We start from the raw sequence: 15,160 nt of genomic DNA, 5'->3' as shown, positions 1-15,160 counted from the left end.
GTTCGGTTTTGTTTTCAAATAACATACAGTAGGGAATGTCATTATTTTTATATGCTCTACCAGGACTCCTAAAACCAAACACTGTATCTAGGGATCTTTTCACAATTTCTATGTTTCTGAGTGACTGAAGGGTAGCTCTGTCTGCAGGTAGGAAGCTGGAGGCTGAAATGACGACCTACCGGTATAGGATTTTTCTAGCTATTGGACTCCTTGATTCTATGACAATTCCTGGTATACAAGTTTCCTGGTAAGTATTGAGCAAGCAGCGTGTACAATTATTTTATGAGACTTGATAAAGTTGGGAGTTTCATGTTGAGAGCTAGAAGAGGTTTAGGGGGGTGGTAAGAATGCTTTTCTCTTGGTTAGTGGCTATGCCATGAGCTTTATATCTTGTGTTGTCCTGTGGTAACTGAAGCCACTGTTGCCATGGAAAAGGATGGCAATTCGAATGAGATAATTTAGAGTGGCCCGTTGAAATCTGACTGGGCGGTCTCCTTCATGTACCAGAACTTGTATGTATGACATTGCAGGTATCTCTTCAGTTTCCTTCAACTGAAATGACAAATAAGTGAGAAACTAAATTGTTATTTGATGGCTTAATCTTTTTTTTTTTTTGGATGGCTTAATGTTAAAAAAATTAATCTTGGTAAAAAAAATACTAAATAAGGAACAATTCAGAATTACTGAGTGATTATTTTAAAAGTGATTATTTGAATAGCATTTATATCGTAGCTGAAGAATGTACAGGAATCTCAAAAACTTTTAATACACTTTCTAAACATCAAAATTTCAGTCTAAACTCTGACACCCAAAATTCTAAATCCAGTCTAATTCAGTCGTATGGGGTCTATTTCCAGTGATTTCTCACATTTGTAAACCTGTTACACATTGGTTTTACCTGCAATGAAACCCTTTCTATCACATTTATAAAACACCACTTTCTATAGAAAGTGACTGGAAGAATCTAAAATTGTAAAATTGCACGTGCCTGAGCAGAAAACTCCAGTTTGGGGTTTTCTCCTAGGCGTGCCTAAACCAACCGACCTCTGCACCTAGGAGCAGGTAAATTGCCAGGAGAAGCCCAAAGGAAAACCTTGCTGTGGGATTTGGATTTCTTTTTTCTCCTTAAACTGATCACTTTTTAGGAGGAGTTCCCGCTGCATTCTCTAGTCCAAACTACTTGTCAAGACGTTACCATCTTTTTCACCAATTTGCCCCCAGCCCCTTTCCAAAAGCCCTTATTGGGAAGAACTTCCTCTCGTGACCCCTCCATTCCGTACAGTTCCAATCGCTCCCAGCGCCCCCATCTCGGAACGGCTTCCCCTCTCCAGCCCAGGATCTAGGTCCCCTAACCACTTGAGAGAAAATTCACACCCCTCGCCCCCTTTCCTGCCGTCCCGAGGAGGCGCTGGGTGGAGGAGTGGGTGGGGAGGGGGCAAGGTTTCCCCGGGTCCCCAGTGTCCTCCTCGCGCCCCCCTCCCCCCAGAGGTGTGCAGGGGGAGGGGAGCACTGGTGGGTGGGACCGGGCTGAGTGGGGGAGGGGTGAGGGAGAGGGGGGAGGAGGAGGAGGAGGAGTGTGTGTGCGAGCGTGTGCGGCTGGGGGAAGCCATTGCCTGTTTAATAGTTGCTGTTGCTGCACTTCCGCTTCTCTCCCAGCGAGAGAGAGACACGAGTGGCCAGGCCCAGCCGCAGCCGCAGCAGCAGCCGCCGCGGCGGCACGGAGCAGCCAGACACAAAGAGAGGTACGGGGATCCCCCCCGCTGCCCGCCGCCCCCCGGCCGCGTCGCCGGGCCTCGGGGACACCCCTCGCCGCCTCCCCGGACCCGCGCCGCCCGGGCCGCCCGGCACCGGGCTGGGGAGTGCTGAGAGGAACCCGGGAGCCACAGGGGTCCGGGGCCCGCCCGCGGGGGATGGGCGGAGACCCCAGGCCGCGTGGGGTACGAGGGCCGCCCGCTTCGGGGGCCGGGGGCTGGCATCGTGCCTCGAACTGTCAGCGCTGCCCCGGGAGCCCCCCACTGGCCGCCTAGGGGGCCGGGAGCGGGGGAGGGGGAGTTGGGGGAGCCCCGTTTGCCCCTGGGGTGGGGGCCCACGGGGATTTACCCCTTAGGGGCTGACTGGCTCATTGTTATTTCTTCAATGAGGAGGCCGATCCCCCCCGCACACCCCCACCCCCACCAGGGGTGGCCATCGGGCGTGTGCTCAGGACCCCCGCCGCGGCCGCGCAGCCGGGAGTCCGGCGGCGGAGGGGCAGGCCCGCGGGGAGGGGCGTCGGGGCGCGGCGCTGGGGGACCTCAGGCCTGGTCGCCCCTGCCCCCCCCGCCGGCCTTTCCCTTCCCCCACACGGGCACCCTCTCCCCGCCTCCGTACCCCCGTTTCGGCTTCCTCTGTTACTCCTCTTCGCCTCTCCTCTCTTCCCGTCCTCGCCAAACTCTGCTCCCGGTCCCCGCATTTTCGCCCTGGCCACCCGTCCCCCGTGACCCCCGGAAAACAGACAAAAACTCCCCCCGAAGCCGGCCGACCTCCGGGACCTTCCCTCCTTGCCCCGCGGAGGCTCCCGCGCCCCCGCCCTGCCCTTCTCAGCCTGCCAGGCTTCTCCCCTCCCAGCCCCGAGGGGAGCCCCTGGGGGGCGAGGGAGGGGCCGCTTGCTTTGCTTTTGACGGTTTTCCCATCGCATCCCCCCACTTGGGGCCAAAAATAAACAAACAAGCAGCGTCCAATTTGCACAAGATTTAATGGGCCTGAAGACTTTGAAAAGCGAGTGGAGGGCTTTGGGCGACCGGGTGCACCCCTGACCCAAGCCCTCCTGACAGCACCCGAGTTCCTTATTTACACTGGCTGCAGGGTTGTGTTTGTTTTGTTTCCCTCACCCTGCAGGGGCTGTTTGCGGGGTGGGGTGGGGGGTTCGCTATGTCGGATGACGATTCGAGGGCCAGCACCAGCTCCTCCTCATCTTCGTCCTCCAACCAGCAAACCGAGAAAGAAACAAACACCCCCAAGAAGAAGGAGAGTAAAGTCAGCATGAGCAAAAACTCCAAACTCCTCTCCACCAGCGCCAAGAGGTACCGTACTTCCTACCCCCCGTCTCCCCGCAGGCTTCCTATTTCCCGAACTGCCTCTTGCTGCATTTGGTCTGCCTTCCAATGAAGAGGGTAGCTTAAATGCTCCTCATGATCTGTGTTCTTAAAAATGAAAGGGCCTTGGAAACCCTAATTATTTTTTTTTCTATTGCTTCTTTTTTTTTCCTTTTAATCATTGTCCACCTGCAGCTGTTGTGGCTTGCTTCTCTTCTTGTCGAAGTTTGTAAGACTCCTCATTACTTGTATTACTTATCCCCCCAATCTGATTTCAAATTATTTGTCCTGTTAATCACTAATCTGTGACCCTCCCCAAGGCTGTCATCGCATTTAATTACTAATAACTGCCCAGGCAACTCGATGGAAACGAATTCTGTTACCATCTTAACGTCCTCCTCACCTGTTGCACATATGATATTTTTTGAATAGAGCTTTCTTCCACAAATTGCATAAGGAATAATAACTCATGTTAGCAAGGTAAAAAATTTAATAGGTAGAGACAGAAGTTTTCGGATGGAGTTTAAATAGATTTTTCTGATTTGGAGAGTTGAGGCAAATGAATCAATACTTGATGTAAAATGATAATTCTCTTCTGTTTAAGAAATTCAATTTACCAAATTTCAGGGAGACTTAAAATTTTTTCATGCTATTTCCTCTTGTGCTGTAAATTTTTGTTTGAAGTTGAAGTGGTGGCGCTTTTTTTTACACTTTTTCTCTTATGTCTGTGGAAGAAGCTACTTTTCACCTCCATCATCCTTCAGTAATATCGTCTGATCCCCATGATCTTTAATCTACAGCAGATTCCTGGGAACCCCCATATCCTTCATCAATTCGTCTGCTCTCAGGAGGAGAGTCCTTAAACTTTAACCTGGCAAACCAGAAAGATAGTGAGGAATCCAAATGATGGGTTAGATAGGGATATCTTTCTTTAAAAGAATGTAAAGTAAAATGGAACATGAGGCTTTAGATCTTTCCACTGAGTAGTGAACCTGGAACTTGGAATTTGAAAGTTTGTTCTGTCATTTTCCCTGATATGAAAACTGAAAAGTTGATAAAGTGCTTTGGTGACTTAGCCATGGGCAGATGAAGGAGTGACTTGAGCTTATTTTAAATAGTGTAGAAGTCTAGACTATTAAGTGGCAAGATGCCTTGGCAAGATTGTTCTCATTTTCAGAGGGTTGGTTTGATTGCATCTCAGCTTCCCAGGAGTCCTAACCCGCACTTATTGATTAGCTGAGTGCTGGTTCTCCCAGAATCTGGCATCTACCCTGCCCACTTTGGATGGGATCTTTCTTAATCTGCTCCCCTCCGCCCCCATACACACACCTCTCTTCCAAGGTCTGGGCTCCTTGCTCCACACGGGGGCAGCTTTTGGCCTGACCTGACTAAGGCAGGATATTTGCTTTAGGTCATTAGTGTTTTTATATTTTGCTGGATATTCCTGGTGTATATATTTGGGGGTAAAGGCACAGGTTTCAGACAGAAAATAATCTGCTTTGTGTCAGCAAATTACAGAGGGAGATTTGTCACTAGACAAAATTTATCTGTTTATGCCAAGGAAATTAAAAACTTATTTGGAAATGCCTGGGAAAGATGGTAGGTGTAAAATAATGAAAGGTAGAAAGCTACAAACAGTAATTTTACCTATAAAGTTAACATCAGTTTTAGTTCCTTGGATATCTAGCTGAAACAGTGGCTGTTACTGTTAAAGCATAGAGCTGTTAATAATAGTAAAGGTAAAAAACGGAGAGGGACAGTGTATCCAGGCCAGAATAAGGGGAAATTGATGTTAGTGGGGTACTATAGAAGTGACTGAAATATATTGATTTGGAAGGCAGGTGTTGTCCGTACAATTGGAAGGAACCTATATACCAGGAGATAGCATTAAAAAGACAGATTGGCAGACAGATTCCATTAATAAACTGCATATTGAAAAGTGGTTTCTAGTCCACAGGTAGAGGAAAGCCCCCATTGAGAGTGATCTGGACAAGAATTACTCTGTGGAACATATGTATGAGTTACTCTTATAAATCTTTTGCCAGTATTCTGGAAATGGTGCAAATGTTTGTTATAGAGATGAAGTGCATAAAGCTGTCTGGTATCAACACTTTTTAGGTATTAAAGAAGCAACTACCTTTTCGCGACCAGTTTGTAGTAGAGGTTGGGTTGGCAAGAAGTGAAGTCACTGTCTATTTTTATACAGTATCCTTGGGGAAGATATTTTTGCCTATGTACATAGGTCTTAACATGCAATTATTCTAATATACGAGGGGGGGTGCACAAAAAAAAAAGTATACTTTGGTCAATGTTGCTCAGACAGTAGTTTGCCATAATCAGAAGTGTCTGGATGCTGATGGTAACCACTTTGGGCACCTCTTGTAATAGCAGAAGTCAAACATGACTTGTATTCATCTTTTGTTATTGGTATATATTGAGTATTATAATAGTTTTCCTTTCTTGGAATGTGTATACATGTTTTTGGCACCCTCTGTATATGCAGGTAAAGAATCAGGAAACCAGGGTTCCAAACTTTTTTAGTCTAACATACGATAATGAATCAAACAGCAGGGATCTGAGTATCTCAAAGCTGAAATGCTTATTGGTAGCAGTAGAATTTAGCAGGACACAGATGAGTAGACCTCCGTAGAGATTGTGAGCAAACCCCTTTCTAAAGTTGACCAGATTTGTAGGGGACAGAAAATGTTCTCCAATAGGAAGGTTTAAAAAACTTCCCCAATCACCATGCTTAAATTCTCTTTACCTACACCTGGAAAAAACAGTGCCTTCTAAAATCTATTTCCCTTCGCATCCAGCCAGCTTATCTTTCTACCCTCAGAAAACCTTTGGAAAGAGAAAAGTATCCATAGTGATTAAGATCGCCTTGGGGAGGAGGGGGGAATTTTTTGTTTTTGGTTTTGGTTTTTTTACTGTGCTGCCTCCGCGAGATGAAGTTAAAACATAGCCCTTTAGGGCTTTATTTGAGAGGAGCTGGAAAGGTAGAAATAGAAGGCACTGTTTCGAAGGTGGAAGAGGCGTAAAGGCCTCAAACTTTGTCTTAATTGATTAATTGATGCTCTAAGCGCTTAGGTAAGTAGAAGACAAAGGCCAGGGCTTGGTGTGAACGGCCTGGTGGCGTCGGCTTAGGAGTGGGAGATGGAGCTCTTTGTGAGTCGTGGGTTGGTGTCGAGATGGAGAACTGGGGAGTCCCGGGTGCTGTGTTCAGTGTGGGATGGAGGAGGAGAGGGCAGACCCAAAGGAAGTTAGAGGATGTCCGGCAAAAGCAGGTCCGGAAAGGAGGGCCAAGAGTCCGAGCGAGCGTACGGGACGCAGGCCGGGGCCGGGTACACCTGTGCGGGCCGCGGGCTGGCTACTGGAGGCCGGCCTCCCTGCAGGGCGGACGGGGGTGTTCGTGCCAGAGCCCCGCGCGCGGCGTCGGGGCTGGAGGTTCCGGGGCGCGGTGGAGTCGTCCGGGGCAGTCGCCCGGGGCCCCGGCGCGGCTCTCCCCACCCCTGGCCCTCAACTTCACCCCCGCGGTCGGTATGCACGACCCGAGCCGTCGGGCGCGGGCAGGTGGGGGTGGGGAGCCCGGGCGGCAAACTGGAGGGGTCCACCCTGCGGCCTGTGCCGCCCCGGCACCCGGCGACAGCGGGCAGGTCATTTAGGGCCCGAGGGGCCTCGCAGGGAGCGGCCATGTTGGCATCGTCACCGAGAACCTGGGGCGGCTAGGGGGGCGCCCTGCCGGGGGTGGGCGTGAGGACGTCCCAGGTGCGAGGGGTGACCCAGGCGGGCCCCGAAGGGCGGGGGGGGGGCGGAGTTTATGGGGCGCGTCCTTCCCACCCACGCGATGGCTCTGATTTCTCTGTCCAGGGACGGGAGGTGCAGGGAAGGATGAATGTACCCTGACACAATCTAGTACAATTCAGAAAACTAGTCTGCAAGTGAGAAGCTTTAAATTGTTTCCTAAGTGGAAAACATCAAGAACTAGAACTGCCTTAGTGTGCGAGGCCAGATTCCAACCCAAATGTTGCAGATGATAACAGGAGACCCCAGCCCACCAACACGCTGTCTGTGGGAAAAAAGTCTTTTCCTAAATGACACACCTGAAGTTTTTGGTGTTAGTTTCCTCCTCCCATAGTAGAATCCAGTTATCATGGCAGGAGGTTAGGTTTATCTGGCAGACCTATGCATTACAGATGGGAGGCTACCAGCACCTAAATGTTTCTTGTGTTTTCTCTCTCACTTCCCTGACTCCAGGATTCAGAAGGAACTGGCAGATATCACTTTAGACCCTCCACCTAACTGCAGGTGAGCTTCTTTTCAGATTTGTTTCTTTTTAAAATTCTTCTAAACTTTATCTTGGTTTTTTCCTTATAAACTTGCTTTTATTCTTTAGTTAATGCTTGCTTGGTGCTAACATCAAGTAACAGCTGAAATTTATTAACCTGAGTGGAATGTTTTCATGAGCCTCTGACAATCTCAGTTAAATGTTGAAGAGAGGTAATAGATTTATTTGGAGTGGGCACTTTTACATATATGAAAACCTGTCAAGTGAATTTAAAGATGTACGTTTGCCTAATTCTGGATCATTCATATGTCATTAAGGATGATGTAAAACCTTTTAGATGCTCAGGTACATTTCGGCTTAGGAAATTGTTTTGCTATATAATGTTATTCACACTCTTTACTAGGAGAACATAGAGTTAAACACTGGATCCTTGAACTTTTTCCATAATGTATAAGTTTAGTGTTGGGCTTTTGGCAGACCAATTTAGGAAATAATTTGTGGCTTTGATAAAAAGGTTTTAAGTTTTATAGATTTAAACTCTTCCGTTGGGGTGTTTTCCTCTAAATTGCTTTACTTGGATTGTATACAGTACATATGTGTGTTTCACTTTCAAAACAGTGTGATACCAGTTTTCAAAGGATTGTTGTTGAGTACTTGATTTTATTTAGAATAGCCATTTTGCTACTATTGATTCAGGGTGGAAAATGACTTTACTAAGTCAACAGTGAAGTGAGGAAGGAGTTGTTATGTTATAACAGCCAATAATTTAAGGGAAAGTAATTGTTTGGTTCTTCTACTCCCATTAAAATTAAGAATAACATTTAACTTAATTCTCAGTTCTCAGGATTGACATTGGAATGAGATGTGAGATTTCAGAAGTGTGCTAAACATATAGTAGGTAGGGGTAGAAGAAGTTGCCGACAAGAAAATATTCAGTGGCCATGCTCAGAATATAAAACGAACTTGTGGAAATATTCAGGTTGAAAAGCAAAGTGACACTGAACTTTCTAAACTATGAAACTTATTAACACTGAACTTTCTAAACTACGGTTAATGGATTAAGTGGAAACTTTAATATTGCCATTTTGGTTATTACATATGTTCTTAATGTTGGTCAGGTGTGGAGCATTCTTTGGTAAAATTTTGTCCTGTTTTGTAAGGAAATTGATTTTGAATTTGAAATTCTTTACAGTTTGTAACTGAACCACTCATTCTTGAGAATTTCTTTCCTGGCTGTTAAGAAGCTTTTCAGACTTTGGAGAAAGGGGAGAAGTGAGTAAGGCTTAGGGCTGTGATATTTTCCTTTTTTATTTTAGTGGAATCATTTAGGTAGAAGCCTGGAGCTTCCCTTGGTTGGTTGTGTTGAATCCATGGGCATTTTCCGTGCTAGATCTGTAGTTACTGCCTGTTTGGTATTGTGTCTCTTCCATTTGTCTTGTGAGTTCAGGCAGCTTTAGCTGATAATTATAAAGTTTTCATAGCATGGTTTAGAACTGATAATATTTATCAAAACACTCAATGACTTTCTTGCAAATAAGGGCAATCAAATTTAAAAATTGTAAATAACTTGAAGGTTTTTATGGGATTAATTACTTTTTAAAAATAGGAAAAGTACACTTTAATTTCATACCATTTTAACTGAGTTCAGGTTTGAGAGATTTGTGCTGCTGAACATGTACCGTGTTTCCCCGAAAATAAGACCGGGTCTTGTATTAATTTTTGCTCCAAAAGACACATTAGGGTTTATGTTCAGGGGATGTCATCCTGAAAAATCATGCTAGGGCTTATTTTCTGGTTAGGTCTTATTTTCGGGGAAACATGGTAGAAGCAAAACACTCCTAATTATCTCTTCAAGGTGAAACCTTTAAACATTACCTGTGATCAGGTGAAGTACCAAACCTGGGTGGTTATTGGGTGGTTGGTGGTGAGGTGACAAACTTCAACATACTTACATTTTGAGAAAACACACGGCATCTTTATTTTACAAGAGAATGTACGTTGTGTTGACTTTTAAAAGTGAAGACTGCTCTATTTTCTGAAGACATTTTCTAGTAGAGCTGTTTAACATGAATTACAGTTTCTACTTTTGGTTGGGTTAGTAGTGTTACTGACTTAATGTTATACAGTAGTCTCAATATTCAGCTTATAAAATGATTGTGGTTTTATGTTTTAGTTGGTACCTTCTGAGATTGAACTATTTAATATTTTAATGTACATTATTGTTGGAGATAGAAATGGACAATTTAGTGTGGGGATACTTTTTGAAGTTAGCTTCCAAATAAAAATGATATGAATTAAATGACATATTGGGTGCATGCATGTTTGTTTTTTTAATAATTTTTTAAATCAAGCTCATTGTGAGAGCGTGATAGCCTGGTTTTTAATGAAATTGTAAATTCATCAACTGTAAATTATTTTGAATGTGTTAAATAATTGGATTTCAATTAATGTAGCTTGTGTATTAACCCTTTGTAGGACTGCCTTTTTTCAACCAGTATTCAGTGTGTAGTTTTAAATTTAAACACATTTCTTTATTAAAATATAGCAGTTGCCATATAGTAACCTCTCAAACAGTCGATTATTGCAAATCATTGTGAGAATTGCTTCTCTTAAAGGTGCACTGCTTTTCACTAATTTTAGCACTATACTTGGCAAAAATATTTGGCTTTGAAGTTACTGAACTTCAAAACTTGTGTGAAATGCAACTGCTAAATATGTTATAATGTAAAGTTAAAGCCTCAATGTTGTATATTGAGTAGATTTTATGTGAATATTTAAAAACTGCTCTATATTGCTATATAATTCAAATTCTTTGGTATCTCTGAGCTATTTGGTTATATGTGCATATACAGATAAAATAGTCTCCCAATTCACGTACTATGCATTTGGTTAGGCTATATTTCCTGCATTTTGGCTCTATTCGTTTAGGAAAAACATATTTTCTTAACTACTATAATGATTTCCTAAAGCATGCCCTATCTTGGATTGTAAAATCATGCCTTTAAGATAGCTGGTGAACTCGGGGCCATTAGAGTCAGTTTTGCAGCTGTTATTTATAGCTTAGGGCTCAAGCTGTGCTAAATTGACTAGTTATAGCTGTATAACTAATCTGTAGACATAAATGTTTGTAGACAGTATGTCTGTACATAATAAATGATATATTTTGCTCAAGTCCTTTAAACTTCAGATTTTACTTAATGGATATGTTTGTGTTATGAGCGAACAAGTCATATAGCAACTTGAAACATAAAAATTCAGATGTGGGGCTGCTATTTTAGGATAAAATGTCTTTCAGAAGTCATGAAACATTTCAAGCATGGTAGAGAATAATAAATAAATTTTCCTTCTATATGACTTCGTTACATTTTGACCGTTATTTTTCTGTTTCCTAAGTATGTAAACCTAAGTCAATGCTTTTTATTTTTCTGGGAGAACTTATGGAATCAGACACAATTGTTTTTACATTTTTACAGCTAAGTCATACCTTCTTGAAGATGACTTAAAGGCTAAAGTGAAGAGCATTTTTAAAACATGTAATGCATTTGAGCAGTTAAATTTTCTCGACCTTCTTTTCCTCATTTACTAAAAGGGCCTAGCTTTTGCCTGGCTTGCCTACCTCATAGCGTTGTAAAGTTCAAATGAGATTAGAGTTTTCTGTCTGTTAGCCTGTGATAGTGTTAGAATTGCCCATTTAGCTCCTTTTGATTAGCTCATCTTTTTCTTTCTTTTTTTTTTTAAACCAGCATTGCCTTTTATCACTTGTATTTTAAATACAATTTTAAGCCATTGCACAAGAATTAAGAATGTATGTTTCGGAAAAGTTGAAAGGCAGAAGTTGTGGAATAAAGAGTGAAAGATCCATGACGTCTCATCCTGTCCTTTGCAGAGATGCGTTGGGTTAGCACTGTGTGTGTCCTCCCAGCTTCTGTGAATTTCCATTGTTGTATTTTTCTGGTTTTACAAATCCTCCTGGAATCAGTGGTAATAGTACTGCGATGTCAGTTTAGAAGTCCCAGGCTGCTAACCTGGAGTGAAAAGAGAGCCTTTCCTTGCAACAGTAATGGTGTCTCATCCCAGTTTAGCATGTTTTAAATGTTTTGGGGTATAAGAAATAGGTTCTACAGAAGTCGTCTTTTACAGAATCCTGTGTCATCTCACTTGGTGACAAATATCCTTCCTTTTATGTATCTTTAATTCATCTGATGTTACTATGTGCATTAAGGATATAATGTGACTTCCCCATCTGCATCTTAAGTTGCATTATAATTTCCACGTGGAGAGCAACCACTTAGTGTGCTTGCCTTTGTGTGCACACAGGCAGTGTTGAAAAATAGTGAGAACCAGAAGACTGGACTGTCCACACAATCAAAATAGCACCCCAGCCAGGGTCAGGTGGCTGGAAATTAGATCATCAGCTGGGGCCTGAGTTGGTAGGAAGGAAGGAAGGAAATCTATCCAGAAGTGAAATCCTTACTAAATGAGTAGGAACTCTCGTGGCCTTTGTGTTTACCCAAAGACCATGTTTCTGGGTTATAAAACCATCATAGTGTTTGTTCCTCAAAAGGCTAAACTGAATTACCATATGACCCAGCAGTTCTACTCCTAGGTATATACCTGAAAGGATTGAAAACAGACTCAAACACGTGTTTGTCAGTGTTCACAGAGGCATTATTCATAATAGCCAAAACCAGGAAACAAGTGTCTATCAACAGATGAGTGCATAAACAAAATGTAGTATAGACATGAAATGGAATAGTACTCAGCCACAAAAAGAAATGAAGTTCTGGTACATGCTACAACATGGATGAACCTTGAAAATGTTACACTAAGTGAAACAAGCCGGACACAAAAGGACAGATAACTGTATGGACTACACTTACATGAAATATCTAGAATAGTCGTGTTCATAGAGTCAGAAGATGAGAGGTTTTCAGCAGCTTGGGAAATGGGGAGAATGGGCATTAATTTCTTACTGGGTATAGTTTCTCCTTTGGGGTGATGAAAATTTTGGAAACAAATAGCGGTGATGGTTGCACAATATTGTGAATGTAATTAATGGCACTGAATTTTACACTTAAAAATGATTAAAATGGCAAACTTTGTTAACATATTTTACCAAAATAAAAAAAGATACCATTTTAACAGTGGTATTTTATTTTTATCAGTATATTGAGGGAAAAATGCTTATAGCTTAGGAGGCAACACTTTACAGTATTTAGGGATTCTTATAAAGGATACTAATGTTAAATTCCTGTCACAAACTAAGAGTGCCTGTTACATATGAAGCATCACTGCCTTCAAGGAGTTTATAATCTATAAGGGTGGTAAGAAATGCATGCACTGATTTCGAAATAGTACATGGAAACTTGGAATTGTACTTGAAATAGTATTTGGAAAGTAATGCACGCGACATGTTTTAAGGTTCAAAGGAGTGAGAAATCACTTTGACGTAGGTGTGAAGAGCATCTGTCCCCAGTTTTATTCGGTTGATTCTTTCCCAGTAGACTTTAAGTTCCTCGAGAGCAGGGATTGTGTTTTTGCATCCCTACAGTGTCCAAGAAAGAATAGATAAACAGTACATATTTGTTAAAACACCAACTCAAAAACCTAATTTGGGTCTGATGGTTTAATGGAATGTCTTCATTACTCTCTTCAGAAAATAATGGAAAGAGCTGGGGAAATTGCTGTCACATTTTACAGCTGCCCGTTGCTGGCAGTCTTTCTGAGTTGGCACCCAAGCAGTTTTGGCAATTTTCACCTTTCCGGAATCATAGAGCAGCTCTCCACTACAGTGTGATATAAAAGACGTGATCATGCTGCAGGCTAGAGTGAAAAGATGTATAAAGAAAATACCAATACCTTTGTTTGCATGTTTTGACATTATAAGATTACTGTTGGCCAACAAGTGAGTGTGGGTTTAGGGGTGCTAAGTAAATTGGGATTCCTAGAGACGTTCCCTAAAATCCTAAAGCTATTCCAGATAGTTGGTTATGTTAGGATGCTGGCACTAGCCTGAGACATCTGACACATTCCCCATCATCAGTGGAGTGAAACAGGGTTTCATAATAAGCCCATTCTTATTCAGCCTCTCGTTTGCAGCCATGCTCTGAAGTGAAACAAAAGACCTAGTAAATGGTGTCAGAATATGCTTCTAATCCTCTGGGAAACTTCCTACTCTGTAGGCTAAGAAGCTCATCAAAGCTCCTTGCTTGAGAACTGTAATCCAGGAACTATTGTACGTCAATGGCTCTTTTCTTAAAACATATATGTGAGTGATTATGGATTGTTTAGTAGAGTCCATGCCACACTGCGTAGAGATAAACCTGTAAAAGGCCTAGGTGATGTCTCACTCCAGTCAGGAAAGTCCTGACGCCAGCATTTTCAAATGCAGAACATAATTGAAAGTTGTCACTGGGTTACGCTATCTGGGGCAGCATACTGTTCACTGATACTTTTAACAAAGTAGTCAAAAACTGAATTCTGTCTGCCTTTTAAAGAATCTGAACAAGACAGTGAAATGCCAGGGCAAAATAAAGGGACTGGTATTGGCATTGTCCAGCTCTTACATAGAATTCAGCAGTGCATTTGCTACAGGTGTCACGTCTGACTTGTCTATAGTGACTTGTGTCGGTACTAAATTTTACATAGTAATCAATGGAGAGGTCCTGTAGGGTCTACCAGCATTGAAATGATGATCATTATGTGTAATGCCAGGACACTGGGTGTTTGTATCTGTTTAAATTGATAGATGGAAAATCGATGTGTGATGGACCCTAGTAAGTTCGATAGGAAAAGATTTGAAGCACATTTTCAAATAGCAATAGGTAGAGCTCAGCTTGGAATGGTCTTAGAGAAAAGTTTTAGATAGGATACAGCTCAAAAAGTCAGGGTTATAATCAGAAAGCAGTGTTGTACAAGAGTGACAGCAGCATGAATAAATCAAGTCATATTTAAAAAAAAATATTAGCGTGTCTCCTGTGTGCTAACCACTGCTCTGTCTGTGGGTGAGTAAAACAGACATGGCCTCTGGCTTGTGGAGCTTGAATTTGAGTGGGCAGTACAGACAACAACCAAGCAAAAAGGATTAGTAACTACAGATTGTGTTGGCTAGGAGGAGAGAAATTAACTGCAGTGACGGAGAATAATTGGGGGAGGAGGTGTTACTTAGAGAAGGCTTAACAAGACATGAAGGCAAGGACAGATGAGAAGAAAGGAGCTAGCTTTGCGAAAAGGACAGGAAGAACAGCCCAGACCGAGGGAAGCACAAACACAGAGCCCTGAGGTGCAGAGGGTCCCATGATGCGGGACCATGTAAATCATGGTAGAGAGTTTGGATTTCATTCTAAGAACAATGGGAAGCCATTCAAGGTTTTAAAGCAAGGAAGTGCCATTATTCAGTGATGACTTAAAAGTCTTTTCCCATCCTACGTGCTAAGTAGAAAGTAGCTGGGAGAAAGGCACAAGTAGACAAAAGGAGACCAGAAAGGAGGGGAGAGTATTGGTCTGTTCCAGTGGTAGCTAGGATTGAGGTGGTGGCAGTGGACATGAGGTTAGAACACATGGAGCTGTTATGAATTGCCTGTGGGAGATGAGAGACAGGACTCAAACTTCTGTGGTTCTAGCAGTTAGGTAGATGATAGTGATATTTTACTGATAGAAGACTGGAAATAGGGTGTGTGTTTGTGTGTTGGGATGAGAACAGCGTAAGTCCTTTTGGATATGTTAGGTCCTTCTTGGATATGTTAGGTTTGAGATATGCTAATGAGGCATCCAAGTAAAGGTGTTAAATAGAGGTCAGATA

The 15,160-nt window shown here is 42.9% G+C and overlaps 1 protein-coding gene across 3 annotated transcripts in view; it reads left to right on the top strand.

The window, feature by feature from the left end:
* The first annotated feature begins 1,438 nt into the window (after nt 1–1,438).
* LOC109454539 (ubiquitin-conjugating enzyme E2 E1) overlaps nt 1,439–15,160 on the top strand; it is a 63,359-nt gene continuing 49,637 nt past the window's right edge. Inside the window, exons 1-3 of one of the 3 annotated variants that reach the window (XM_074312782.1) lie at nt 1,439–1,742; nt 2,968–3,059; nt 7,329–7,379. In XM_074312782.1, coding sequence (XP_074168883.1) covers nt 3,019–3,059; nt 7,329–7,379 — 92 coding nt within the window. In that variant the 5' untranslated portion in view covers nt 1,439–1,742; nt 2,968–3,018. Of the gene's footprint in view, nt 1,743–2,874; nt 3,060–6,130; nt 6,612–7,328; nt 7,380–15,160 lie in introns of those variants that run through there. The other 2 variants (XM_074312781.1, XM_074312780.1) reach the window with 2 other exon arrangements.

The sequence above is a fragment of the Rhinolophus sinicus genome, linkage group LG10 (genome assembly GCF_036562045.2).
Source record: "Rhinolophus sinicus isolate RSC01 linkage group LG10, ASM3656204v1, whole genome shotgun sequence".
Taxonomy (NCBI): domain Eukaryota; kingdom Metazoa; phylum Chordata; class Mammalia; order Chiroptera; family Rhinolophidae; genus Rhinolophus; species Rhinolophus sinicus.
Note: the sequence above shows the minus strand (reverse complement) of the source record. Positions and strands in the feature narration are given on the sequence as shown.